The 26,327-nt window shown below is 46.2% G+C and overlaps 1 protein-coding gene across 3 annotated transcripts in view; it reads right to left on the bottom strand.

Annotated features, from left to right (window-relative positions):
- Window positions 1-22,653, bottom strand: part of ezrb (ezrin b) — a 297,539-nt gene extending 274,886 nt beyond the window's left edge. The window contains exons 1-2 of one of the 3 annotated variants that reach the window (XM_078229989.1): window positions 22,572-22,653; window positions 21,921-22,001 (exon numbers count right to left, since the gene is read on the bottom strand). In XM_078229989.1, the coding sequence (XP_078086115.1) occupies window positions 21,921-21,932 (12 nt within the window). In that variant the 5' untranslated portion in view covers window positions 21,933-22,001; window positions 22,572-22,653. Of the gene's footprint in view, window positions 1-21,920; window positions 22,114-22,545 lie in introns of all 3 variants that reach the window. The other 2 variants (XM_078229987.1, XM_078229988.1) reach the window with 2 other exon arrangements.
- Between the last annotated feature and the right edge of the window lie 3,674 nt (window positions 22,654-26,327).

Below are 26,327 nucleotides of genomic sequence, written 5' to 3'. Positions count from 1 at the left end.
TATGTTTATCCAATAACCATTTGAATGCTCTTAATGTTGACGAGTCCACCACTGCTGCAGGCAGGGCATTCCACGCCCTGGCTACTCTCCGAGTAAAGATCCTACCTCTAACATCTGTCCTACATCTCTCACCCCTCAATTTAAAGCTATGTCCCCTCGTATTAGCCATCACCATCCGAGGAAAAAGGCTCTCACTATCCACCCTACCTAATCCTCTGATCATCTTGTATGCCTCTATTAAGTCACCTCTTAACCTTCTTCTCTCTAACGAAAACAACCTCAAGCCCCTTAGCCTTTCCTCATACCATTTTCCACCATACCAGACAACATCCTGGTAAATCTCCTCTGCACCCTTTCCAACACTTCCACATCTTTCCTATAATACGGCGACCAGAACTGTACGCAATACTCCAAATGCGGCCGCACCAGAGTTTTGTACAGTTGCAGCATGACCTCCTGGCTCCGAAACTCAATCCCTCTACCAATAAAAGCTAACACACCGTACGCCTTCTTAACAACCCTATCAACCTGGGTGCCAACTTTCAGGGATCTATGCACATGGAGACCCAGATCCCTCTGTTCATCCACACTACCAAGTATCTGACCATTAGCCCAGTACTCTGTATTCCTGTTACTCCTTCCAAAGTGAATCACCTCACTTTTCCGCATTAAACTCCATTTGCCACCTCTCAGCCCAGCACTGCAGCTTATCTATGTCCCTCTGTAACCTGCCACTTCCCTCCACACTGTCCACAACTCCACCGACTTTAGTGTCATCCGCAAATTTACTAGCCCATCCTTCTACCCCCTCATCCAGGTCATTAATAAAAATGACAAACAGCAGTGGCCCCAAAACAGATCCTTGTGGTATACCAGTAGTAACTGAACTCCAGGCTGAATATTTCCCATCAACCACCACCCTTTGTTTTCTTACAGCTAGCCAATTCCTGATCCAAACCACTAAATCACCCTCAATCCCATGTGTCCGTATTTTCTGCAAACGCTTACCATGGGGAACCTTATCAAACGCTTTGCTGAAATCCATATACACCACATCAACTGCTTTACCCTCATCCACCTCTTCGGTCACCTTCTCAAAGAACTCAATAAGGTTTGTGAGGCATGACCTACCCTTCACAAAACCGTGCTTAATCAAATTATTCCTTTCTAGGTGATTATAAATCCTATCTCTTATAATCCTTTCCAAAACTTTGCCCACAACAGAAGTAAGGCTCACCGGTCTATAATTACCAGGGTTGTCCCTACTCCCCTTCTTGAACAAGTGTTCAATTCTGGTCGCCACACTACCAGAAGGATGTGGAGGCTTTGGAGAGGGTACAGAAAAGATTTACCAGGATGTTGCCTGGTGTGGAGGGCATTAGCTATGAGGAGAAGTTGGAGAAACTTGGTTTGTGCTCACTGGAGCGACGGAAGTTGAGTGGAGACCTGATAGAAGTCTACAAGATTATGAGAGGCATGGACAGAGTGGATAGTCAAAAGTTTTTTTCCAGAGTGGAAGAGTCAGTTACTAGGGAGCACAGGTGATGCGCGACAATCAAGCACGAGGTACAAGGCTTCAGCAATTGAAGGCTTTTATTGACAAACAATGGAACTATCTAAACACGAGTACACCATTCCAGACTGGAGGGGTCCCGCCCGAGCAGAGGGTCTTATACCTCTCCCAGGAGGCGGGGCCCGACTGGAATGTGCCATAACAGCAACAACCACAGGTGTATTAATCCCACAGTGTAAACACCCTAGCCCAACAACAACATTATAACAACCCCACAGTGTCAACACCCTAACCCAACAGCAACATTAGAATAACCCCACAGTGGTAACCAACGATGGTTCACCACATTCACCCCTCCTTTGAAAACAAAGGCCGACGAGGTGCGAAAACAGACTACATATATACAAAAAAATCTACAAGTCCAGACGGTCTGGAGGACCGCACCGACGCTGTGACCTCCTCAACACCGGTTGTGACACCGGAGCAGGTGCTTGCGGTGGCGTTCTCTCCAAAACAGCGTCCGGCTGTCCCCTCGAGGACTCACGGGCCGGTTGACCCTGGTGAAGCGGTGGTGCAGGGGATCCCGGTACCGCCTGTGGTGGCGCCGATCTCCGAGTCTCAGGCAAGCTGTACAGTGGAGTATAACTGTTATGCACTGGTCCCGGTGCTGACCGCGCCACGTCCGGGGAAGAAATAAGTGATAGGGGATTCGTGACTGGGGGTATGGGAGCGACAGGAGTTGCTACGTCCCCTGCGGGCGCCAGGTCTCGAATCGAGACTGTGTCCTCTCGCCCGTCAGGATATGCCACATAGGCATACTGAGGGTTGGCGTGGAGGAGTTGGACCGGTTCGACCAAGGGGTCGGACTTGCGGGCCCTTACATGTCGCCGCAGAAGGACGGGTCCTGGGTACGTCAACCAGGCTGGTAAAGATATCCCCGAGGACGACTTCCGAGGGAATGAGAACATCCTCTCGTGGGGAGTAGCATTGGTTGCCGTACACAGGAGGGAGCGAATGGAGTGAAGCGCATCAGGGAGGACCACCTGCCAATGGGAGACTGGAAGGCCTTTGGACTTCAGCGCCAATAGGACAGCCTTCCAGACTAGCATTCTCTCTTTCCACCTGTCCATTACCCCTAGGGTTGTAACTCGTGGTCCTACTAGAGGCAATCCCGTATGAGAGCAGGAATTGCCTCAAGTCATTACTCATGAACGACGAGCCCCTGTCGCTATGTATATAGCAGGGGTACCCGAACAGGGTAAAAAGATCACGGAATGCCTTGATCACCGTGGCAGTCGACGTGTCCGCACAGGGGACAACAAACGGGAACCGGGAGTACTCATCTATGATGTTGAGAAAGTACACGTTCCGATCCGTTGATGGAAGGGGGCCCTTAAAATCCACACTCAGCCTCTCGAAGGGGCGAGTGGCCTTGACCAATTGTGCCTGGTCAGGTCGGTAAAAGTGCGGTTTGCATTCCGCGCAAATCCGACAGCTTCTTGTTACTGACCTGACATCCTCCACCGAGTAAGGCAGGTTGCGGGCTTTGATGAAGTGGTAGAGCCGAGTGACCCCAGGATGGCACAGGTCATTATGGAGGGCGTTCAAGCAGTCCTCCTGCATGGTAGCGCATGTTCCGCGCGAGAGGGCATCCGAGGGCTCATTGAGTTTCCCTGGACGATACATAATATCGTAATTATAGGTGGAGAGCTCAATTCTCCACCGCAAGATCTTGTCATTCTTGATCTTGCCCCTCTGCGTATTACTGAACATAAACGCCACGGATCGCTGATCCGTGATCAGGGTGAACCGCTTCCCCGCCAGGTAATGGCGCCAGTGTCTGATGGCCTCCACAATAGCCTGGGCCTCCTTCTCCACCGCTGAATGCCGAATTTCGGGACCTTGAAGGGTGCGGGAAAAAAACGCGACGGGCCTGCCTGCCTGGTTTAGTGTGGCGGCCAGGGCGAAATCCGATGCATCACTTTCCACCTGAAAAGGGATGGATTCATCCACCGCGTGCATCGTGGCTTTCGCAATGTCGCTTTTCAAAGCCTTGAAGGCCAACTGGGCCTCTGGCGTGAGTGGGAAAGTCGTGGACTTGATGAGCGGACAGGCTTTGTCCGCGTAGTTGGGGACCCACTGCGCATAATAAGAGAAGAAGCCGAGGCATCTCCTCAGTGCTTTTGCGCTAGCGGGCAAGGGAAGTTCACTAAGGGGGCGCATACGGTCTGGATCAGGGCCAATGACCCCGTTTTCCACCACGTATCCCAGGATAGCTAACCTGCGCGTACGGAATACACACTTCTCCCTGTTGTAGGTCAGGTTCAGGCGAGACGCAGTGCGCAAAAAGTTCTGGAGGTTTGTGTCATGGTCCTGCTGGTCATGGCCGCAGATGGTGACATTATCCAGGTACGGGAAGGTAGCCCGCAGCCCGTTCTGGTCCACCATTCGGTCCATAGCACGCTGGAAGACCGAGACCCCATTGGTGACACCAAATGGAACCCTAAGGAACTGATACAGACGACCATCCGCCTCAAAAGCCGTGTATTGTCGGTCCTCTGGGCGGATGGGGAGTTGGTGGTAGGCGGACTTAAGGTCTATGGTGGAGAACACCCGGTACTGCGCAATCTGATTGACCATATCAGATATGCGCGGGAGAGGATACGCATCCAGCTGCGTATAACGATTAATGGTCTGACTGTAGTCGATGACCATCCGGGGTTTGTTCCCGCTCTTAACCACCACGACCTGTGCTCTCCACGGACTAACGCTGGACTGTATGATCCCTTCTTTGAGGAGCCGCTGAACCTCAGATCTGATGAAGATCCGGTCTTCAGCGCTGTAACGCCTACTTTTAGTAGCGATGGGCTTGCAGCCTGGTACCAGATTCTTAAATAAAGAGGGTGTGGTGATCTTTAGTGTGGAAAGATTGCATGCGGGGCGCTTTGGACGATTTGGAGGCTGCGGCTGATTCCCTACTGCCAGCGAAGGGAGTGGCCCACCGTACTGTAGGATCACACTCTTCATGTGGACCATAAAGTTTAGTCCGAGGAGAATTGGCGCGCAAAGATGCGGCAACACAAGGAGCCTGTATCGCTCGTAAATTGTGCCCTGCACTTCCAGAGTTACCACACAACGTCCTTGGATCGGTACAGACCGGGACCGTGATGCCATAGAAATTGTCTGTTTGGCAGGTAGAACCCGGAGTCCACACCTCTTTGCAGTGTCAGGGTGAATAAAACTCTCAGTGCTCCCGCTGTCAAACAGACAATACACAGTACGACCATTTACCTTAATGTTCATCATTGAACAGTCAAGCCTGTGATGCTTAGCCTGGTCCAGAGTGATCGACGCCACCGTTGGCCCTTGGACGTCACTGCAGGCAGCCGAGGTTGATACCGAGGACCCCTGCTGGTCGCTTCTGGTCGTCGTCGACCAAGATGGCCGCCCCCATGAATCGCACATGGGTGAGGGTGCCGAGCGTAGCGACTCCTGGTGGTCATCCTCCTCCTCCGCCAGCCACAATGGCGTCGTCCTGGGCTCGCACGTGGTCGGACCTCGTGGGTACTGCGACGCCGATGGAGATGATCTCCGTTCTGGAGGGTCGCAGGCTGCACTGCCGTTCTTGGGCTTCGATCTGCAGACTTTCGCGTAGTGCCCCTTTTTACCGCACTGGTTGCAGATCGCCGTTTTAGCTGGACACTGTTGCCGTGGATGCTTGGCTCCTCCGCAAAAATAGCATCGCGGGCCGCCTGGAGCTGCCGCCGTCGTCGGGTCGATATGGGAGCGCGAGCCCGTGGGGCGAGGAGGGATTTGTGACTGCTCCTGCCACGTTGTCTCCACGTGGTCCTCTGGGTACAGGGCCATGCTCTTCGACGCCGCCTCCAGCATTTCAGCCATCTCCATCGCTTGGGTCAGGTTGAGATTCCCTTTCTCCAATAGCTTGAGCCGGATGTACGAAGACCCTACCCCTGCCACAAACGCATCTCGGGCGAGGTCGTACATGTACTGCTCAGCCGACACAGCTTTGCAGTCGCAGCCCCTGGCAAGCTGCAAGAGCTCATTGGCGTAGTCCTCCATGGTTTCGCCCGACTGCCGACGTCGTGTAGCGAGGAGGTAACGAGCGTGGATCTCGTTGGGTGGTCTCGTGTATCGCTTTTTCAAGAGCTCGAGGGCCCTCGGGTAAGTGGTGGCCGCACGAATCGCGAGGTAGACAGTGTCGCTTACCCTCGCATGGAGGACCTGGAGTCTGTCGTTATCCGTAGTAACTGCTGCAGAGGCTGCCAGGTAGTCCTCGAAACACTTCAGCCAGTGGTCGAAGGTGTTAGAGGTGCCGACCGCACGTGGATCCAGCGTCAGACGCTCTGGTTTCAGCATTTGCTCCATACTCTCAGTTCTGTCGAGAGTTTCGTGTTTGTCAATAAAATTGATGCGCGACAATCAAGCACGAGGTACAAGGCTTCAGCAATTGAAGGCTTTTATTGACAAACAATGGAACTATCTAAACACGAGTACACCATTCCAGACTGGAGGGGTCCCGCCCGAGCAGAGGGTCTTATACCTCTCCCAGGAGGCGGGGCCCGACTGGGATGTGCCATAACAGCATCCACCACAGGTATATTAATCCCACAGTGTAAACACCCTAGCCCAACAGCAACATTAGAACAACCCCACAGTGTCAACACCCTAGCCCAACAGCAACATTAGAACAACCCCACAGTGTCAACACCCTAACCCAACAGCAACATTAGAATAACCCCACAGTGGTAACCAACGATGGTTCACCACAACAGGTTTAAGGTGCGAGGCGCAAGGTTTAAAGGAGATGTACAAGGCAGATTTTTTACACAGAGTAGTGGGTGCCCGGAATTCGTTGCCGGGGGAGGTAGTGGAAGCGGATACGGTAGTGACTTTTAAGGGGCATCTTGACAAGTACATGAATAGGATGGGAATAGAGGGATATGGTCCCGGTAGGGTAGGGAGTTTTAGTTAAGTCGGGCAACATGGTCGGTGCAGGCTTGGAGGGCCGAAGGGCCTGTTCCTGTGCTGTAATTTTCTTTGTTCTTTGTAAACATTCTATCATACTAATGAGTAAAGTGTATACGAATTTCAATGCTGTTCTGATTTCAGGTACATAGACTCTATATTCAATAACTGGAGGATCATATGAAACACATGTCCCTTTGACTGTTTGCAATAGGCAGATAATTGACCCTCCTCAATCAGCCCATGCTTGTCGACCTCAAGAACATAATGTTTAACATTAGATGCGATTCCATGATTGGACAGCAGTTGCTGAACATCCCAATTGGGCGAATTACAACAACAACCAATTTAAGATCATTAGTCAGGTTCTCAATGTGCCTCATTTATGCTTTTGAACATAGAACATAAATAGTACAGAACGAGGCCGTTCAGCCCACGATGTTGTGCCGAACATGACACCAAATTAAACTAATCCCTTCTGCCTGCCCTTGGTCCATATCTCTCTATTTCTTGCATATTCATGTGTTTATCTAAAAGGCCCTTAAATGCCTCTATTGTATCTCCCTGCACCACCACCCTGGCAGCGCATTCCAGACACCTACCACTCTGTAAAAATCTTGCCCCTCACATCTCCTCTGAACTTTCCCCCTTTCACCTCAAGTGCCTGTTCCCTAATATCAGACATTTCAACTCTGGAGAAAAAGATTCTGACCATCAACCTCAATTTTATAGACTTCTATCAAGTCTCCCCTCAGCCTCTGCTGCTCCAGAGAAAACACTCCCCCTAGTTTGCCCTGCCTCTCCTCGCAGCTTATACTCTTTAATCCTGATAGCACCCTGGCAAACCTCTTCTGCATCCTCTCCAAAGCCTCCACATCCTTCCTGTAATGTGGCAACCAGAATTGAACACAATACTCCAAGTGCAGCCTAACAAAAGTTTTACAAAGCTTCAACATGACATCCTGACTCTTGTACTCAATACCTCAACCAATAAAGGCAAGCATGCCATATGCCTTATTTACCACCCTATCTACTTGTGTGACCACTTTCAGGGAGCTATGGAGTTGAACCCCAAGATCCCTTTGTACATCAATGTTGCTCGGGGTCCTGCCATTAACTGTATACTTACTCATAACATTTGATCTCCCAAAGTGCAGCACCTCACACTTGCCCGGATTAAACTCCATCTGCCATTTCTCTGCCCATACCTGCAACTGATCTATATCCCGCGGTATCCTTTGACAACCTTCTGGACTATCCACAACTCCGCCTATCTTTGTGTCACCTGTAAACTTACTAACTTCCCCATCTATGTTTTCACCCATGCAATTTATATATATTACAAACAGCAGAGGTCCAAGTATGGACTCAGACATCAGAGGGACGTTTTTTACACAGAGGGTGGTGGGGGCCTGGAATGCGCTGCCAAGTAGGGTGGTGGAGGCAGGCACGCTGACATCGTTTAAGACTTACCTGGATAGTCACATGAGCAGCCTGGGAATGGAGGGATACAAACGATTGGTCTAGTTGGACCAAGGAGCGGCACAGGCTTGGAGGGCCGAAGGGCCTGTTTCCTGTGCTGTACTGTTCTTTGTTCGTCCTGCGGAATGCCACTAGTCACGGACCTCCAGTCAGAAAAGCACTCTTCCACCACTACTCTCTGACTTCTATGGGCAAGCCAATTCTGAATCCAAGCGGCCAAGTCACCGTGGATCCAATGCATCTTAATCTTCTGGATGAACCCACCATGAGGGACCTTGTTGAAAGCCTTACTAAAATCCATAGAGACAACATCCACTGCTCTACCCTCATCAATCACCTTCGTCAACTCCTCGAAAAAAGTCAATCAAGTTAGTAAGACATGACCTGCACTTTTGATTTGATTTATTATTGTCACATGTATTAACATAGTGAAAAGTATGGTTTCTTGCGTGCTATACAGACAAAACATACCGTTCAGAGAGAAGGAAACGAGAGAGTGCAGAATGTAGTGTTACAGTCATAGCTAGGGTGTAGAGAAAGATCAACTTAATGCAAGGCAAGTCCATTCAAAAGTCTGATAGCAGCAGGAAAGAAGCTATTCTTGAGTCGGTTGGTACGTGACCTCAGACTTTTGTATCTTTTTCTTGAAGGAAGAAGGTGGAAGAGAGAATGTCCGGGGTACGTGGGGTTCTTAATTATGCTGGCTGCTTTGCCGAGGCAGCGGGAAGTGTAGACAGAGTCAATGGATGGGAGACTAGTTGGCGTGATGGATTGGGCTACATTCACGACCTTTTGTAATTCCTTGCGGTCTTGGGCAGAGCAGGAGCCATACCAAGCTGTGATACAACCGCAAAGAACACTTTCAATGGTGCATGTAAACGTTGGTGAGAGTTGTAGCTGACATGCCAAATTTCCTTAGTCTTCTGAGAAAGTAGAGGCGTTGGTGGGCTTTCTTAACTATAGTGTTTGCATGCGGGGGACCAGGACAGGTTGTTGGTGATCTGCATACCTAAAAACTTGAAGCCCTCGACCCTTTCTACTTCGTGCCCTGCACAAAGCTATGCTGACTTTCCCTAATTAGACCATGCTTTTCCAAACGCGCATAAATCCTATCCTGAAGAATCCCCTCCAATAGCTTGCCAACCGCCGATGTGAGACTCACCTGTCTATAATTTCTTAGGTTATCTCTTTTTTCTTTCTTGAACAGAGGAACAACATTAGCTACTCGCCAGTCCTCAGGGACCTCACCAGAGGCTAGCAAGGATCAAAGATGTTTGTCAGGGCCCCAGCAATCTCCTCTCTTGCCTCTCTCAATAACCTGGGGCAGATCCCATCAGGCCCTAGGACTTATCTACCTTAATGCTCATCAAGAGAGCCAACACCACTTCTTTCTTGATTTCAAAATGCCCTAGCATATCAGCATGCTCCACACTAATCTCACTATCCTCCATGTCCTTCTCCTCGGTGAATACCAACCACAAAGTACTCATTTAGGATCTTGCCCACATCCTCCACTTCCAAGCACAAGTTCTCTCCTTTATCCTCGAGCAATCCTACTCTCTCCCTAGTTACCCTCTTATTTTTATACGCTTGCTACATATAATCCGACAGCAGGAAAAAGCAACATGTCCAGGCATTCCACATTTTTTGAACTAAACAAAAGTATGGGGTACAATAGTTCCAAGGTGTATTCGCCATGGCAAACCTCAACCATGATGTGGAGATGCCGACGTTGGACTGGGGGTAAACACAGTAAGAAGTCTCACATCACCAGGTTAAAGTCCAACAGGTTTATTTGGTAACAAAAGCCACTAGCTTTCGAAGCGCTGCTTCTTCATCAGGTGAGTGGGATTTCAGTTCACAAACAGGGCATATAAAGACAAACTCAATTTACAAAATAATGGTTGGAATGCAAGTCTTTAAGACTTTAAGACTTGATTGCCTGTGGAGACTCGCATTCCAACCACATAAGTTTGGGAGAGGTGGGACCTATACAAATTGGACGGGTTACACCTGGGCAGGACTGGGACTGATGTCCTGTTTGCTAGAGCGGTTGGGGAGGGTTTAAACTAATATGCCAGGAGAATGGGAACCTGTATAAGGAGTCCGAGGAGGAGGGAGCAAGGTCAAAACATGGGGAGAAGGGCCCAACTACATCAAAAATCAGGAAAATTGTTAAAAGGAAGGAGAACTCAGGAGATGTCATTGATGGAAGTGTTAGAATTCAAAAAGGTACAAAAACTAGCATAAGGGCACTTTATCTGAATGCTTGTAGCATTCGAAACAAGATAAATGAGTTGACGGCACAAATCATTGCAAACGAGTATGATTTGGTGGCTATTACAGAGACATGGTTGCAGGATGGTCACGACTGGGAGTTAAATATCCAGGGGTATCAGATTGTTCGGAGGGACCGACAGAAAGGTAAGTGAAGTGCTGTAGCTCTGATATTTAAGGATGACATCAGGGCGGTAGTGAGAGATGATATAGGCTCTATGGAAAAAAAGGTTGAATCCATTTGGGTGGAAATTAGAAATAGTAAGGAGAAAACGTCACTGATAGGCGTAGTCTATAGGCCACCAAATAATGACATCATGGTGAAGCGACAAATAAACAAAGTGGTCCATTTTGGCAGGTCAAATGGGATGAAGGAGTACAATATAAAAGGGAAAGACTCTTAGTACGGTAGAGGATCAGAAGGACCTTGGGGTCCGGGTCCATAGGACTCTAAAATCGGCCCCGCAGGTGGAGGAGGTGGTTACGAAGGTGTATGGTGTGCTGGCCTTTATCAATCGAGGGATTGAGTTTTAGCACGGTTAAGGGCGGCACGGTAGCACAGTGGTTAGCACTGCTGCTTCACAGCTCCAGGGTCCTGGGTTCGATTCCCGGCTTGGGTCACTGTCTGTGTGGAGTTTGCACATTCTCCTCGTGTCTGCGTGGGTTTCCTCCGGGTGCTCCGGTTTCCTCCCACAGTCCAAAGATGTGCGGGTTAGGTTGATTGGCCATGCTAAAAATTGCCCTTGGTGTCCTGGGATGTGTAGGTTGGAGGGATTGGTGGGTGGATATGTAGGGGCATGGGGGTGGGGCCTGGGTGGGATTTGTGGTCGGTGCAGACTCGATGGGCCGAATGGCCCCTTTCTGTACTGTAGGGTTTCTATGAAGAGTCCGGGGATAATGATGCAGCTATATAAGACCCTCGTCAGACCCCACTTGGAGTACTGTGCTCGGTTCTGGTCGCCTCATTACAGGAAGGATGTGGAAAAGATTGAAAGGGTGCAGAGGAGATTTACAAGGATGTTGCCTGGATTGAGTGGCATGCCTTATGAGGATAGGCTGAGGGAGCTCGGTCTTTTCTCCTTGGAGAGACGTAGGATGAGAGGAGACCTAATAGAGGTATATAAGATGTTGAGAGGCATAGATCGGGTGGACTCAGAGGCTTTTTCCCCCCCAAGGTGGAAATGGCTGCTACGAGAGGACACAGGTTTAAGGTGCTGGGGGGTAGGTACAGGGGAAATGTTAGGGGGAAGTTTTTCACACAGAGGGTGGTGGGCGAGTGGAATCGGCTGCCATCAGTGGTGGTGGGGGCAAACTCAATAGGGTCTTTTAAGAGACTCCTGGATGAGTACATGGGACCTAATAGGATGGAGGGTTATAGGTAGGCCTGAAAGGTAGGGATATGTTCGGCACAACTTGTGGGACCGAAGGGCCTATTTTGTGCTGTAGTTTTCTATGTTTCTAAATAACTGATGTAAAAATGATACAGCAATTATCATGGGGGATTTTAATCTACATATCAATTGGTCAAACCAGGTCGGTCAAGGCAGCCTTAAGGAGGAGTTCATAGAATGTATCCACGATAGCTTCCTTGAACAGTATGTAATGGAACCTACAAAGGAGCAAGCTATCCTAGATCTGGTCCTGTGTAGTGAGATGGGAATAATTAATGATTTTGCAGTTAGGGATCCTCTTGGAAGAAGTGATCACGGTCCGGTTGAAATTAAAATACAGATGGAGCATGAGAAGGTAAAATCCAATACCAGTGTCTTGTGCTTAAACAAAGGAGACTACAAAGGGATGAGGGAGGAGTTGGCTGAGGTAGACTGGGAGCAAAAACGTTATGGTGGGACAATTGAGGAACAGTGGAGGACTTTCAAAGCGATCTTTCACAGTGCTCAGCAAAAGTATATACCAGTGATAAGAAAGGATTGTAGAAAGAGAGATAATCAGCCGTGGATATCTAAGGAAATAAAGGAGGGTATCAAATTGAAAGAAAATGCATACAAAGTGGCAAAGTTCAGTGGGAAACTAGAGGATTGGGAAATCTTTAAAGGTCAGCAGAAAGCCACGAAAAAAGCTATAAAGAAAAGTAAGATGGACTATGGGAGTAAACTAGCTCAGAGTATAAAAACAGATAGCAAAAGTTTCTACAAATATATAAAACAAAAAAGAGTGGCGAAAGTAAACATTGGTCCTTTAGAGAATGAGAAGGGGGATATAATAACTGGAAATGAGAAAATGGCTGAGACATTGAACAGGTATTTTGTGTCGGTCTTCACAGTGGAAGACACAAATAACATGCCAAAAATTGATGACAGGAAGGCTATGGCAGGTGAGAACCTAGAAACTATTATCACGAAAGAGGTAATGTTGGGCAAGTTAATGGGGCTAATGGTAGACAAGTGTCCTGGCCCTGATGGAATGCATCCCAGGGTACTAAAAGAGATGGTTGGAGAAATAGTAAATGCACTAGTGATAATTTACCAAAATTCGCTGGACTCTGGCGTGGTTCCCGCAGATTGGAAAACAGCAAATGTGACGCCACTGTTTTTAAAAATGAGATAGACAAAAGGCGGCTAACTACATGCCAGTTAGCTTAACTTCTGTAGTAGGGAAAATGCTTGAATCTATCAAGGAAGAAATAGCGAGACATCTGGATATAAATTGTCACATTGGTCAGACACAGCATGGGTTCATGAAGGGCAGGTCTTGTTTGACTAATTTGGTGGAATTCTTTGAGAACATTACATGAGCAGTGGACAATGGGGAACCTGTGGATGTGGCGTATCTGGATTTCCAGAAGGCATTTGACAAGGTGCTGCACCAAAGATAAGATAAAGGTTATATGGTGTTACGGGTAATGTATTAGCATGGATAGAGGATTGGTTAACTAACAGAAAACAAAGAGGGGGAAAATGGGTGTTTTTCTGGTTGGCAATCAGTGACTAGTGGTGTGCCTCAGGGATCAGTGTTGGGACCGCAATTGTTTACGATTTACATAGATGATTTGGAGTTGGGGACCAAGTGTAGTGTGTCAAAATTCGCAGATGACACTAAGATGAGTGGCAGAGCAAAGTGTGCAGAGGATGCTGAAAGTCTGCAAACGGATATAGATAGTCTAAGTGAATGGGCGAGGGTCTGGCAGATGGAGTACAATGTTGGTAAGTGTGAGGTCATCCATTTTGGAATAACAGAAAAATGGACTATTATTCAAATGGTAAAAAATTGCAGCATGCTGCTGTGCAGAGGGACCTGGGTGTCCTTGTGCAGGAATCTCAAGGAGTTAGTTCGCAGGTGCAGCAGGTGATTAAGAAGGCAAATGGAATTTTGTCCTTCATTGCTAGAGGGATGGAGTTTAAAAACAGCGAGGTTCTGTTGCAGCTGTATAAGGTGCTGGTGAGGCCACACCTGGAGTACTGTGTACAGTTTTGGTCTCCTTACTTGAGAAAGGATATACTGGCACTGGATGGGGTGCAGAGGAGAAGTTGTTTCCACTGGCTGGTGAAACTAGAACTAGGGGGCATAGCCTCAAAATAAGGGGAAGCGGATTGAGTTGAGGAAGAACCTCTTCACACAAAGGGTTGTGAATCTGTGGAATTCCTTGCCCAGTGAAGCAGTTGAGACTGCCTAATTAAATGTTTTCAAGACAAGGATAGGTAAATTTTTGAACAGTAAAGGAATTAAGGGTTATGGTGAGCGGGCGGGTAAATGGAGCTGAGTCCACGAAAAAATCAGCCATGATCTTATTGAATGGCGGAGCAGGCTCGAGGGGCCAGATGGCCTACTCCTGCTCCTAGTTCTTATGTTCTTATGTTTGCAGGTGACACCAATATTGGTGGCTTGGTGGACAGTGAAGAAGGTTATCTAGAATTGCGACGGGATCCTGATCAATTGGGCCAGTGGGCCGATGAATGGCAGATGGAGTTTAATTTAGATAAATGTGAGGTGATGCATTTTGGTAGATTGAACCAGGGCAGGATTAACTCAGTTAATGGTAGGACATTGGGGAGAGTTATAGAACAAAGAGATCTTGGCGATCTCCTTGAAAGTGGAGTCATAGGTGGACAGCGTGGCGAAGAAGGCATTCGACATGCTTAGTTTCATTGGTCAGAACATTGAATACAGGAGTTGGGACGTCTTGTTCAAGTTGTACAAGACATTGGTGCGGCCACATTTAGATTACTGTGTACAATTCTGGTCACCCTATTATAGAAAGGATATTATTAAACTAAAAATAGTGCAGAAAAGATTTACTAGGATGCTACCAGGACTTGATGGTTTTAGTTGTAAGGAGTGGCTGGATAGACTGGGACTTTGTTCCCTAAGCATTGGAGGCTTAGTGATGATCTTATAGAGGTCTATAAAATAATGAGGGGCATAGAGGAGGTAGATAGTCAACATCTTTTCCCAAAGATAAGGGATTCTAAAACCAGAGGGCATAGGTTGAAGGTGAGAGGGGAGAGATACAAAAGGGTCCAGAGGGGAAACTTTTTCACACAGAGGGTGATGAGTGACTGGAACGAGCTGCCAGAGGCAGTAGGAGAGGTGGGTACTATTTTGTCTTTTAAAAAGCATTTCGATAGTTACATGGGTAAGATGGGTATAGAGGGATATGGGCCAAATGTGGGCAATTGGGACTAGCTTAGTGGGAAAAACTGGGCGGCATGGAAAAGTTGGGCCAAAGGGCCTGTTTCCATGCTGTAAACCTCTATGACTCTGAATCAACATCATTAAAACAGATTAACTGGTCATGACCACACTGAACATAAGCTCCAATAAACAGCAAATCGGCTGCTGCTTTTTCTGTATTATAACAGTGATTACAAAAGTATTCCATTAGCTGCACAGCGCTCTGGGACATTGAGGTCATGAAAGTTGCTCGCCATTCTTTTCTTTATTTCATTCACCCAGAAGTACAATGGTTATTTAGGGTGGGATCCATGATCAGATAGTTACTCATTCACAGGAATGATTCAACCAAGTCACTTACACTGAATGCCAATATCACTTCATAGATTGAAAAACACTTGTGCATATTCTGGGAGACGTGAACGTTAACAAAAAAGATGTATATATTGGATTGTTAATGATTTTTTGGGACAGTTCATGAAAATCTAGAATGACATCAAGTTAGAGGTCAATTTTTGCGAGGAAACTGCAATAGTTCTTTGCTCAGTTCAAAATGATCAGATTCCATTTCTCAGCATGAAATTCCTAGCAACAACAACGTTCAATTCAAATATAGACAATTTAGCTATTTAAAATCACAAAACATTCTACAATTACAAATAGATGCTTATACAAATATAGTTTTGTTATCCAACAATAAGGGAAAGAGGAAAGAATGATGAAAATTTATTTCAGACTAAAATCTAAGAAAAATTCAGTATTCTGTCAAAAATCACAACACCGGAAAAGGACTCAATTTAGCTCCAATTTTGTTCCACTTTCTAACTTATTAGGAGATCTTGTTTATTAACTGACTTTATTTCTTACGATGTGGAGATGCCGGCGTTGGACTGGGGTAAACACAGTAAGAGGTTTAACAACACCAGGTTAAAGTCCAACAGGTTTATTTGGTAGCAAAAGCCACACAAGCTTTCGAAGCTCTAAGCCCCTTCTTCCAGCGAGACTTGATGACAGATGACATCCAAAAGACAGATTTATTACTCATTCCATCTCAGTGTTGTATGCAGGACATTCATATGTAAAAAGAGGTGATAATTGTATTTGTAATCTGCTACATAAATGTGAGTCAAGGCAAATAATTCAGGTTCACACCTAAAGACACCCAGTTCAACCTCACCTCTCCTGATACCTCATTGTCGCCAAATTATCAGACTAGAATAATAGAATCCTTACCGTTCAGAAGGAGGCCATTCAGCCCATCGAGTCTGCACCAACTCTCCAAAGCATCCTACCCAGGCCCTAGCCCTGTAACCCCACATATTCACTCCACTAATCCCCCTCACCCACACATCCTGGGCCACTAAGTGGCCAATCATCCTAACCTGCAAATCTTTGGATTGTGGAGGAAACCAGAGCACCCCGAGGGAACCCATGGAGACATTGGGAGAATAGTCACCCAAGGTCAGAATTGAACCCAGGTGCTGTGAAGCATCAGTGCTAACCACTGTGCCACCATGCCATCCAATATCCAGGATGGACTTTTCCAACATGCAGTATAGATGAGAAGAAATTCTCTCCAAATATTAGGAAGACTGAAACCATCGTTTTTGGGCGGTACGGTGGCACAGTCGTTAGCACTGCTGCCTCACAGCGCCAGGGATCTGGGTTCAATTCCGGCCTCGGATCACCGTCTGTGTGGAGTTTGCACATTCTCCCCGTGTCTGTGTAGGTTTCCTCTGGGTGCTCCAGTTTCCTCCCACAGTCCAAAGATGTGCGGGTTAGGTTGATTGGCCATGCTAAATTGACCCTGTCAGGGGGATTAGCAGGGTGAATATGTGGGGTTATGGGAATAGTGCCTGGATGGGATTGTGGTCGGTGCAGACTCGATGGGCCAAATGGCCTCCTTCTGCACTGGAGGGATTCAATGACTCCACTTCAACTTCATCCCCTTGCTACCAATGCCATCGCGTTCCCTGACAACAGTCTGAGATTACACCAGTCTGTTCACAACCTTTGTGTCATATCTGATCCCAAGATGAGTTTACGACCTGTTTTCACGCCATCACTAAGACCACCTTTTAAAAAAAAAATATTTGTCAAAAGTAGGCTTACATTAACACTGCAATGAAGTTACTGTGAAAATCCCCTTGTCGCCACACTCCAACGCCTGTTCGGGTACACTGAGGAGAATTTAGCATGGCCAATTCACCTAACTAGCACATCTTTTGGACTGTGGGAGGAAATTGGAATGCCCGCAGACACAGGGAGAACGTGCAGAATCCACACAGACTGTGACCCAAGCCAGGAGTCAAACCCGGGTCCCTGGCGCTGTGAGGCAGCAATGCTAACCACTGTGCTACCCTATCATCTGACTTTGCCCATCCCGACTCATCTGCTGCTGAAACCCTCATCCACAACTTTTTTAAATCTTGAGTTGTGATTATTTCAATGCATTCCTCGTTGGTTTCCCACATTCCACACTCCATAAATTTAAGATCGCTCCTCGATTTACCGACCTACAGTGACTCCCAGTCAAGCAACATCTTGATTTTAAAATTTTCATCCTTGCTTTCAAATTCTCCCCACCTCTAATCTCCTCTAGCCTCTCAGCCTTCAGAAATGTTTGTGCATCTTGATTTTAGTCACTCCCCATTGGTAACTATGCCCTCAGTTGTCGAGGCCCCTGACTCTGGAATAACCTCCTTTCACCGCTTCGCCATTCTACCTTGCTTTCCTCCCTTAAGACACTCCTCAAAATCTCTCTCTGAGCAAGCTTTTGATCATGTGACCTGATATCTCATGCTTTGTTTTATAATGCTCCTGTAAAGCACCTTAGGACATTTCATTACTTTAAAGGGGTACCATTATAAAATGTTCTTGTTTTTACAACTTAAATCATAAGTAACACAAAAGTATAAATTTAGTTTTTGAATTGAATATCTGAATTGGAAATGCTGCAAAGATTTTTTTTTTTAAACTTTGGCATAACTCTGTTCCCGTCTCCAAAGAGCAGCTTGTGAGCCATTCAGTCCCATGTATATTTGATCATGCCAATCTTTCTGACCCTGCTGACCTCGAACATGAAATATGAAAACTCAATTGCGCAGATTGCAGGAACACAGTACTAACATTTTGCATACTTAGCTTCCTGGAATTGGTGACAAGAATCAGGCTATTTGGCCCAGTTAACTCCTGCTGATATACATGTTATACACGAGTAGCCCTAATCTCATGTACACACCCAATTACCATATCCTTCAACTAGCTATCTAATCTATAATTGCATAGTTTCTACTTCAATCACAAACTCAAGTAATACATTCCATGGCCACTGCCCTCTGTACAAATAAATTACCCCCGATGCTGTCTGTAACCTTAAATTTGGAATGCCCTCACGATGACCTTGTTTCCATCTATCCTCTCATTCCTTCATAATTATAAACATCTGAGGATTTTATAAATCTTTCCTGATCTGATGAAAACATTCTCAGTTTTACAGGTCATTTTATATTTTGATATCCTGACACTAGGTCCGAAATGATTCTCCTCAATCTCATTATTTCCTCAACAACCATCATAGTGTGGAGCCAAAATCTAAACACAATACTCTTACTAAATTGCTATGGATTCACCACTATTACATCTCAACTTTAGTGAAGTCATTATACTAAGAATGAATGATCTCGAGATCTCAGCAGTAAAAAAAAAATGCCATTTTATATAAAACTGGAATCTTAAGTAATAATTAGAGAGTGTCTTTGGTCAATTCAACCTCCAGCCCATTACCAATATTACAATAGTTTCATTTTAGATTTCCTGGCACAATCAGCAAGCATTCATTTAACCTTAATCCATTAATGTTGATCAGTCACATACTCAAAAGTGTACAAGATTCAGAAGTTCATGACCTGTTAATCATTACCTTTGAAAAGCCTGAACACTGCTCAAATGACTAGCTAAAGATCTTAGTCACGGGAATGAGGTCACATTCCGAATTATTTTTCCATAACCTAAAAAAGGTGCTGATTCCTTCTTCTACCCCTCCCTTTTTAATTCAATACTGAACAGGCAAAGTCATCTTGCTAAATATTCTTCTGCAGGTCACTCCCACTCGGCCCATCATGTCTGTCAGCTCACTGACAAGCAAACCAGTTTCAAACCCCACTATTCCCAGAGATTTAGAAATTTATTACCTTGACTGCCCACCCAATTGCCTTCAAAAATTATTCAACAATTTTCACCATGCTCAGAGGCAACAAGTTCCAAGTTATTTCCAATCATTGCATAAAGAAGTTATTTCTCACATGCCAAAATCTTAAATCTGTGGCCCCTAGCCCTTGCAACATCACTTACTATGAACAGCTTTTCATTTCAACGTCTAATGAATCTAATACCTTGACTGCTGGTCAACACAGATGTTGGTGAACTACCAACCTACTTAGGAATTGTTTTATTTATGGCCAAAAAGGGTTGGAGTTATAGATAGAACGCAGATAACAATTCTATTCCTCCTGAAATCAGAATATTCACATTGATTATATAGCCTGGTGGCACAGTGGTTAGCACTGTTGCCTTACAGTGCCAGGGACCTGGGTTCAATTCTAGCCTTGGATGACTGCGTGGAGTTTGCACCTTCTCTGTGTCTGCGTGGATTTCCTCTGGATGCTCCGATTTCCTTCCACAGTCCAAAGATTTGCAGGTTAGGTGGATTTGCCATGCTAAATTGCCCCCTAAGTATCCCAAGATGGGCAGCATAGTAGCACAGTGGTTAGCACCGCTGCTTCACAGCTCCAGGAACCTGGGTTCGATTCCCCGGCTTGGGTCACTGTCTGTGTGGAGTTTGCACATTCTCCTCGTGTCTGCGTGGGTTTCCTCCGGGTGCTCCGGTTTCCTCCCACAGTCCAGAGATGTGCGGATTAGGTTGACTGGCCATGCTAAAATTGCCCCTTAGTGTCCTGAGATGTGTAGGTTAGAGGGATTAGCGGGGAAAATATGTAGGGATATGGGGGGTAGGGCCTGGGTGGGATTGTGGTCAGTGCAGACTTGATGGGCCGAATGGCCTCTTTCTGTGCTGTAGGGTTTCTATGATTTCTAAAGTTTGTTGGTTAGGGGATTAGCAGGGTAAATGCTTGTGGGGTTATACAATCCCTACAGTGCAGAAGGAGGCACGGTAGCACAGTGGTTAGCACTGCTGCTTCACAGCTCCAGGGACCTGGGTTTGATTCCCGGCTTGGGTCACTGTCTGTGTGGAGTTTGCACATTCTCCTTGTGTTTGCGTGGGTTTCCTCCGGGTGCTCCGGTTTCCTCCCACAGTCCAAAAATGAGAGGGTTAGGTTGATTGGCCATGCTAAAAATTGCCCTTAGTGTCCTGAAATGCGTAGGTTAGAGGGATTAGTGGGTAAATATGTAGGGATATGGGGGTAGGGCCTTGGTGGGATTGTGGTCGGTGCAGACTCGATGGGCCGAATGGCCTCTTTCTGTACTGTAGGGTTTCTATGTATATGAGGCCATTTGTCCCATCAAGTCTGCACCAATCACAATATCACCCAGGCCCTATTTCCATAAACCCCACATATTTACCCTGCTAATCACCTGACACTAGGGGCAATTTTTATGAGGTTAGGGAACAGGCTAGACCTGGGTAAGATGCTCTTCCATAGAGTTGGTGCAGATGTGATGGGCCCAATGGGCTCTTTCTGCACTGTAGGAATTTTATGATTCTAAATTTCCACATTTCAAAATCCCTGGGAACAATGACTAAACAATCCCTAAACAAAATGTGCAGGTTAGGTTGATTGGTGGGGTAAATACATTGACTTACGGGGATAGGGCCTGGGTAAGATGCTCTGTCAGAGTTGGTGCAGACTTGATGGGCCAAATGGCCTCCTTCTGCACTGAAAGATTCTATGAACCAAATTGGTTAGTCCCAAAGCATGACTATAAATCATACAGTGGAGATGCCGGTGTTGGACTGGGGTAAACACAGTAAGAAGTTTAACAACACCAGGTTAAAGTCCAACAGGTTTATTTGGTAGCAAAAGCCACACAAGCTTTCGGAGCTCCAAGCCCCTTCTTCAGGTGAGTGGGAATCAAGATACAGACTCAATTTACATGAATAATGGTTGGAATATCTCACGTTGTTTGTATCTTAAAGACTTGATTAGCTGTAAGTATTCGCATTCCAACCATTATTCATGTAAATTGAGTTTGTATCTTTATATGCCCTGTTTGTGAACAGAATTCCCACTCACCTGAAGAAGGGGCTTGGAGCTCCGAAAGCTTGTGCGGCTTTTGCTACCAAATAAACCTGTTGGACTTTAACCTGGTGTTGTTAAACTTCTTACTGTATAAATCATACAGTCAGCTGAGTAAATAAACAATCCCTGTTTATAGGAAATAACGTTGTAACTTTTACATGGCTGAAGACTGAGGGCACACCCACCTAAGCTTATGCCAAGCAGATGCCTGCACAAACGCAAAGGCATTCGTTTTTTATAAAGTAGTCAAATTGCTGTGTCAACCAAATAGCACCCACTAGTGTTTCCACAGTAACCACCTCAAAACTTTATTCTGTTACAAGTGTAGGCTTTGTTCATTACACAGAGCCACCTCTGAAACCTGGAAGGATAAGGACTTGAAATTAACTGGGAGTGGTTGAATCCAGAAGCAAAACAAAATACTGCCAAGGCCCAACTATAACAGCATCTCATAGAACCTGGCTGTTCAGTACATTTAATCAGCTGGGACAAACTGCAATGCCAAAGCATCAGATTTCAGTTGCATCAACATTATTCTTTGAAAACTATTGTACAATCAGAATTTTACACATCAAAATATTCTGTGCAGATCATTGCTAACTTTTGACGTTGCAAGTGCTACCACTAGGTTGGATCCTTCATAGTACAATACAGGAAGTAATTTCTGCGTTTCAAACAACCTTGCGTTGTTGGCAAGTAACTGTACCTTTCGCAAGACACCATCTTGGCTACTAAATTATATTACAACGCTTTTTTAAGAAAAGAAAACTGCTTACCGGTTTCGGCATTTTCGGGCTTGGGGTCTCTCCTTTCGGTGATGTGAAGGTGTCGAGAGCTGAGGTTTAAAGTCCAATCACCTGTTACAAAATGAAATGCGGGGTAAGGAGGTGCCTCTCTCTGTCTCTACCTCCCTCTAAGAGACTCCCCCCTCCAGCTGCAAGTGCCGCTGATTCACGATCAGGGAGTGTGCTGCTGGAAAAACAGGGCGCAGTCAGTAAAGAGCAATGAGTGCCGCCACTCACTCCATAGGGGGCAGGGAGCAAAATGAAGGCAGAGTCAGCACAGGGAAAAAGATTCAAGTTTCCAGTGCCAGCTTCCCAGTTCAGTGTCTCGGAAAACTCACTTGAACAGCTTCATTCAGGTGGATTCCTCATGTACTGACTCACATATCTGCCTCAAATCAATTATGTTCAACTGCAAATTTTAAATATTTTGAAAACTCACTTTAAGTACTTTTTCTTAAAATGCTATCTTCATTTAAATTAAAAAGTTTCCCTCCGCCGCGTTATTCGAACCGCAAACTCAGTTACAGAAAACCTGGGCAGATATTGGCGGATCCGCCCCAGCCAGTTCTCTAATTCTCAGTGACAGTCTGTGTGTTTCCCCGACCCGGCTCCTCACCTGAACTCAAACTTGTCTGTTCTTACCGGACATCAATACGACTGTTTCTCGTCGTACCTTCTTCCCCTGATTCTGTCTGTTTCTACCTGCCTCACTCCCCGTAAAAGCTGCCACTCCCTTCTGGGTGGCGCTTCCTTTCATCCGCCTGCATTATTACAGCATTAGGTAAGAACCAAATTTCATTTAGATAGCACCTCTGGGCTGCTGTACGGAAAGACTGCCAATGTCAGCACAGTAAACTCCTACAAAACAGCAATCGAAAATGACCACATCATCTGTTCTGTGGGGCAATGGACAAATATTGACTAGGCCACTGGTAGAATTCATTTTACCTTCCAGTAATACAATGGAACCATGTTCAGATGAGAGGACTCATCGGTTTAATGTCATATTGAAAGAAAGTGACACATTCTGCACTGTTCCCACATTCCTGCATTAAAATATCAGCATGCGTTGTAAACTCAGCGTTTGGGATAGCGTTTGAACCCATGCCTGTCTCGTGTTAACACAGTAAGAAGTTTAACAACACCAGGTTAAAGTCCAACAGGTTTATTTGGTAGCAAAAGCCACACAAGCTTTCGGAGCTGCAAGCCCCTTCTTCAGGTGAGTGGGAATTCTGTTCACAAACAGAGCATATAAAGACACAGACTCAATTTACATGAATAATGGTTGGAATGCGAATATTTACAACTAATCAAGTCTTTAAGAAACAAAACAATGTGAGTGGAGAGAGCATCAAGACAGGCTAAAAAGATGTGTATTGTCTCCAGACAAGACAGCCAGTGAAACTCTGTGGGGGTTACAAATAGTGTGACATGAACCCAATATCCCGGTTGAGGCCGTCCTCATGTGTGCGGAACTTGGCTATCAGTTTCTGCTCAGCGACTCTGCGCCGTCGTGTGTCGTGAAGGCCGCCTTGGAGAACGCTTACCCGAATATCAGAGGCCGAATGCCCGTGACCACTGAAGTGCTCCCCCACAGGAAGAGAACGGTCTTGCCTGGTGATTGTCGAGCGGTGTTCATTCATCCGTTGTCGCAGCGTCTGCATAGTTTCCCCAATGTACCATGCCTCGGGACATCCTTTCTTGCAGCGTATCAGGTAGACAACGTTGGCCGAGTTGCAAGAGTATGTACCGTGTACCTGGTGGATGGTGTTCTCACGTGAGATGATGGCATCTGTGTCGATGATCCGGCACGTCTTGCAGAGGTTGCTGTGGCAGGGTTGCGTGGTGTCATGGTCACTGTTCTCCTGAAGGCTGGGTAGTTTGCTGCGGACAATGGTTTGTTTGAGGTTGTGCGGTTGTTTGAAGGCAAGAAGTGGGGGTGTGGGGATGGCCTTGGCGAGATGTTCGTCTTCATCAATGACATGTTGAAGGCTCTGGAGGAGATGCCGTAGCTTCTCCGCTCCGGGGAAGTACTGGACAACGAAGGGTACTCTGTCCACTGTGTCCCGTGTTTGTCTTCTGAGGAGGTCGGTGTGGTTTTTCGCTGTGGCGCGTTGGAACTGTTGATCAATGAGTCGAGCGCCATATCCTGTTCTTATGAGGGCATCTTTCAGCGTCTGGAGGTGTCTGTTGCGATCCTCCTCATCCGAGCAGATCCTGTGTATACGGAGGGCTTGTCCGTAGGGGATGGCTTCTTTAACGTGTTTAGGGTGGAAGCTGGAGTAGTGGAGCATCGTGAGGTTATCCGTGGGCTTGCGGTACAGTGAGGTGCTGAGGTGACCGTCCTTATTGGAGATGCGTGTGTCCAAGAATGCAACCGATTCCGGAAAGTAGTCTATGGTGAGTCTGATGGTGGGATGGAACTTGTTGATGTCATCATAGAGTTGTTTCAGTGATTGTTCACCATGAGTCCAAAGGAAGAAAATGTCATCGATGTATCTAGTGTATAGCATCGGTTGAAGGTCCCGTGCGGTGAAGAAGTCTTGTTCGAACCTGTGCATGAAGACTGTTCTCTTCCTGTTGGGGAGCACTTCAGCGGTCACGGGCATTCGGCCTCTGATATTCGGGTAAGCGTTCTCCAAGGCGGCCTTCGCGACACACGACGGCGCAGAGTCGCTGAGCAGAAACTGATAGCCAAGTTCCGCACACACGAGGATGGCCTCAACCGGGATATTGGGTTCATGTCACACTATTTGTAACCCCCACAGAGTTTCACTGGCTTTCACTGGCTGTCTTGTCTGGAGACAAAACACATCTTTTTAGCCTGTCTTGATGCTCTCTCACGTTGTTTTGTTTCTTAAAGACTTGATTAGTTGTAAGTATTCGCATTCCAACCATTATTCATGTAAATTGAGTTTGTGTCTTTATATGCTCTGTGAACAGAATTCCCACTCACCTGAAGAAGGGGCTTGCAGCTCCGAAAGCTTGTGTGGCTTTTGCTACCAAATAAACCTGTTGGACTTTACCTGGTGTTGTTAAACTTCTTACTGTGTTTACCCCAGTCCAACGCCGGCATCTCCACATCATGTCTCGTGTTATACCCGAGTTCAGTATTAGAATGTGTCCAATGGAGCGAGTGAACTGGATGCTCCCCATTGTTATCGATGATGCCAAGTGACTGAACAAATATGTTCCATTGCCAAGCACCAATATTCTTGATTTGGGTAGATTTTTCATAGCCCTCACCATAGCTCTGGGAAATCCAAAAATACTGCCATCCACACCACTGCTTCCGAGATAAAAGCAGAAAATGTTGGGAAAACTCACCAGGTCTAGCAGGAGAGAGAAATGATGTGGAGATGCCGGCGTTGGACTGGAGAGAGAAACAAGAGTTAATATTTTGAGTCCATGTGATTCTTGTTCAGTCATACAGACTCAAAGCATTAACTCTGTTTCTCAACAGATTCTGCCAGGCCTGCAAGGGTTTCTCCAGTATTTTATGTTTTTATTTCAGATTTCCAGTATTTTTCTTTCATCTTAATGCTTTTCCTCAACTGAGTCTTTCCACCCAAGGTGGTTGGCTTGGCCTCCTCCATGTCCAATCCATTCCTTGCACTTCTGCTCCCTCTCTATTCCAGAACCATGAAAGAATTCCTCCATCCTAACCTTCCACCTCACCAACCTCTTTGCACCTGTCCTTTCATCTCCTTGCTACTCACCATCCAAGATCTCAAACACTCCTCCCAAGTGAAACTAATTCACTTGTACTTGTTTCAATTTAGTATCCAGTATTCAAGTAGCAGGTGGATTTCGGAACTTGAATATTGCTGAAAAAAGAGACATGACATGCCTGTTGGCAAGTTAGCACTGGTGCATTCACCATGACAACATCTTGACCAATCAAAGATGGCTTATCAACTCGTCAGAACTAACACATAAATTATTGTTACCCTTGAAATTTGACATTTTGCATCTTCCTAATGAGTGCAAAATGAAAGGTTTCAACAATGTGCTTCTTCATACAGTATTTGGCTGTTCACAATGTGTCCTCCTCTACACGGAGACCAAATGTTGACGAGGTTGCGAAACACTTCAGTTCCATGACTCCCAGCTTACTGTCATTTGTCATTTCAATTCCCCACCTTGCTCCCACTCTGACCTTACTATCCATAGCCTAATACAGGGGTCAATAAAGTTCAACAGAAGCTCAGGGACACATTGTCAGCTTTTGCCTTGGCACTTTTAAATCCTTCAGGATTCAACACTAATTTCAACAATTTTAGATCACACCTCAATATGTAGAAGACCCAACAAGGAATGGTGCAGTGCTAGATCTGGTTCTGCGGAACAAAGCCAGACAAATGTTCAATGTGGCAGTGTGAGAGCATTTTAATGACA

Source organism: Mustelus asterias, chromosome 15, assembly GCF_964213995.1.
Source record: "Mustelus asterias chromosome 15, sMusAst1.hap1.1, whole genome shotgun sequence".
NCBI lineage: Eukaryota > Metazoa > Chordata > Chondrichthyes > Carcharhiniformes > Triakidae > Mustelus > Mustelus asterias.
This window is presented reverse-complemented; position numbering and strand designations above follow the sequence as displayed.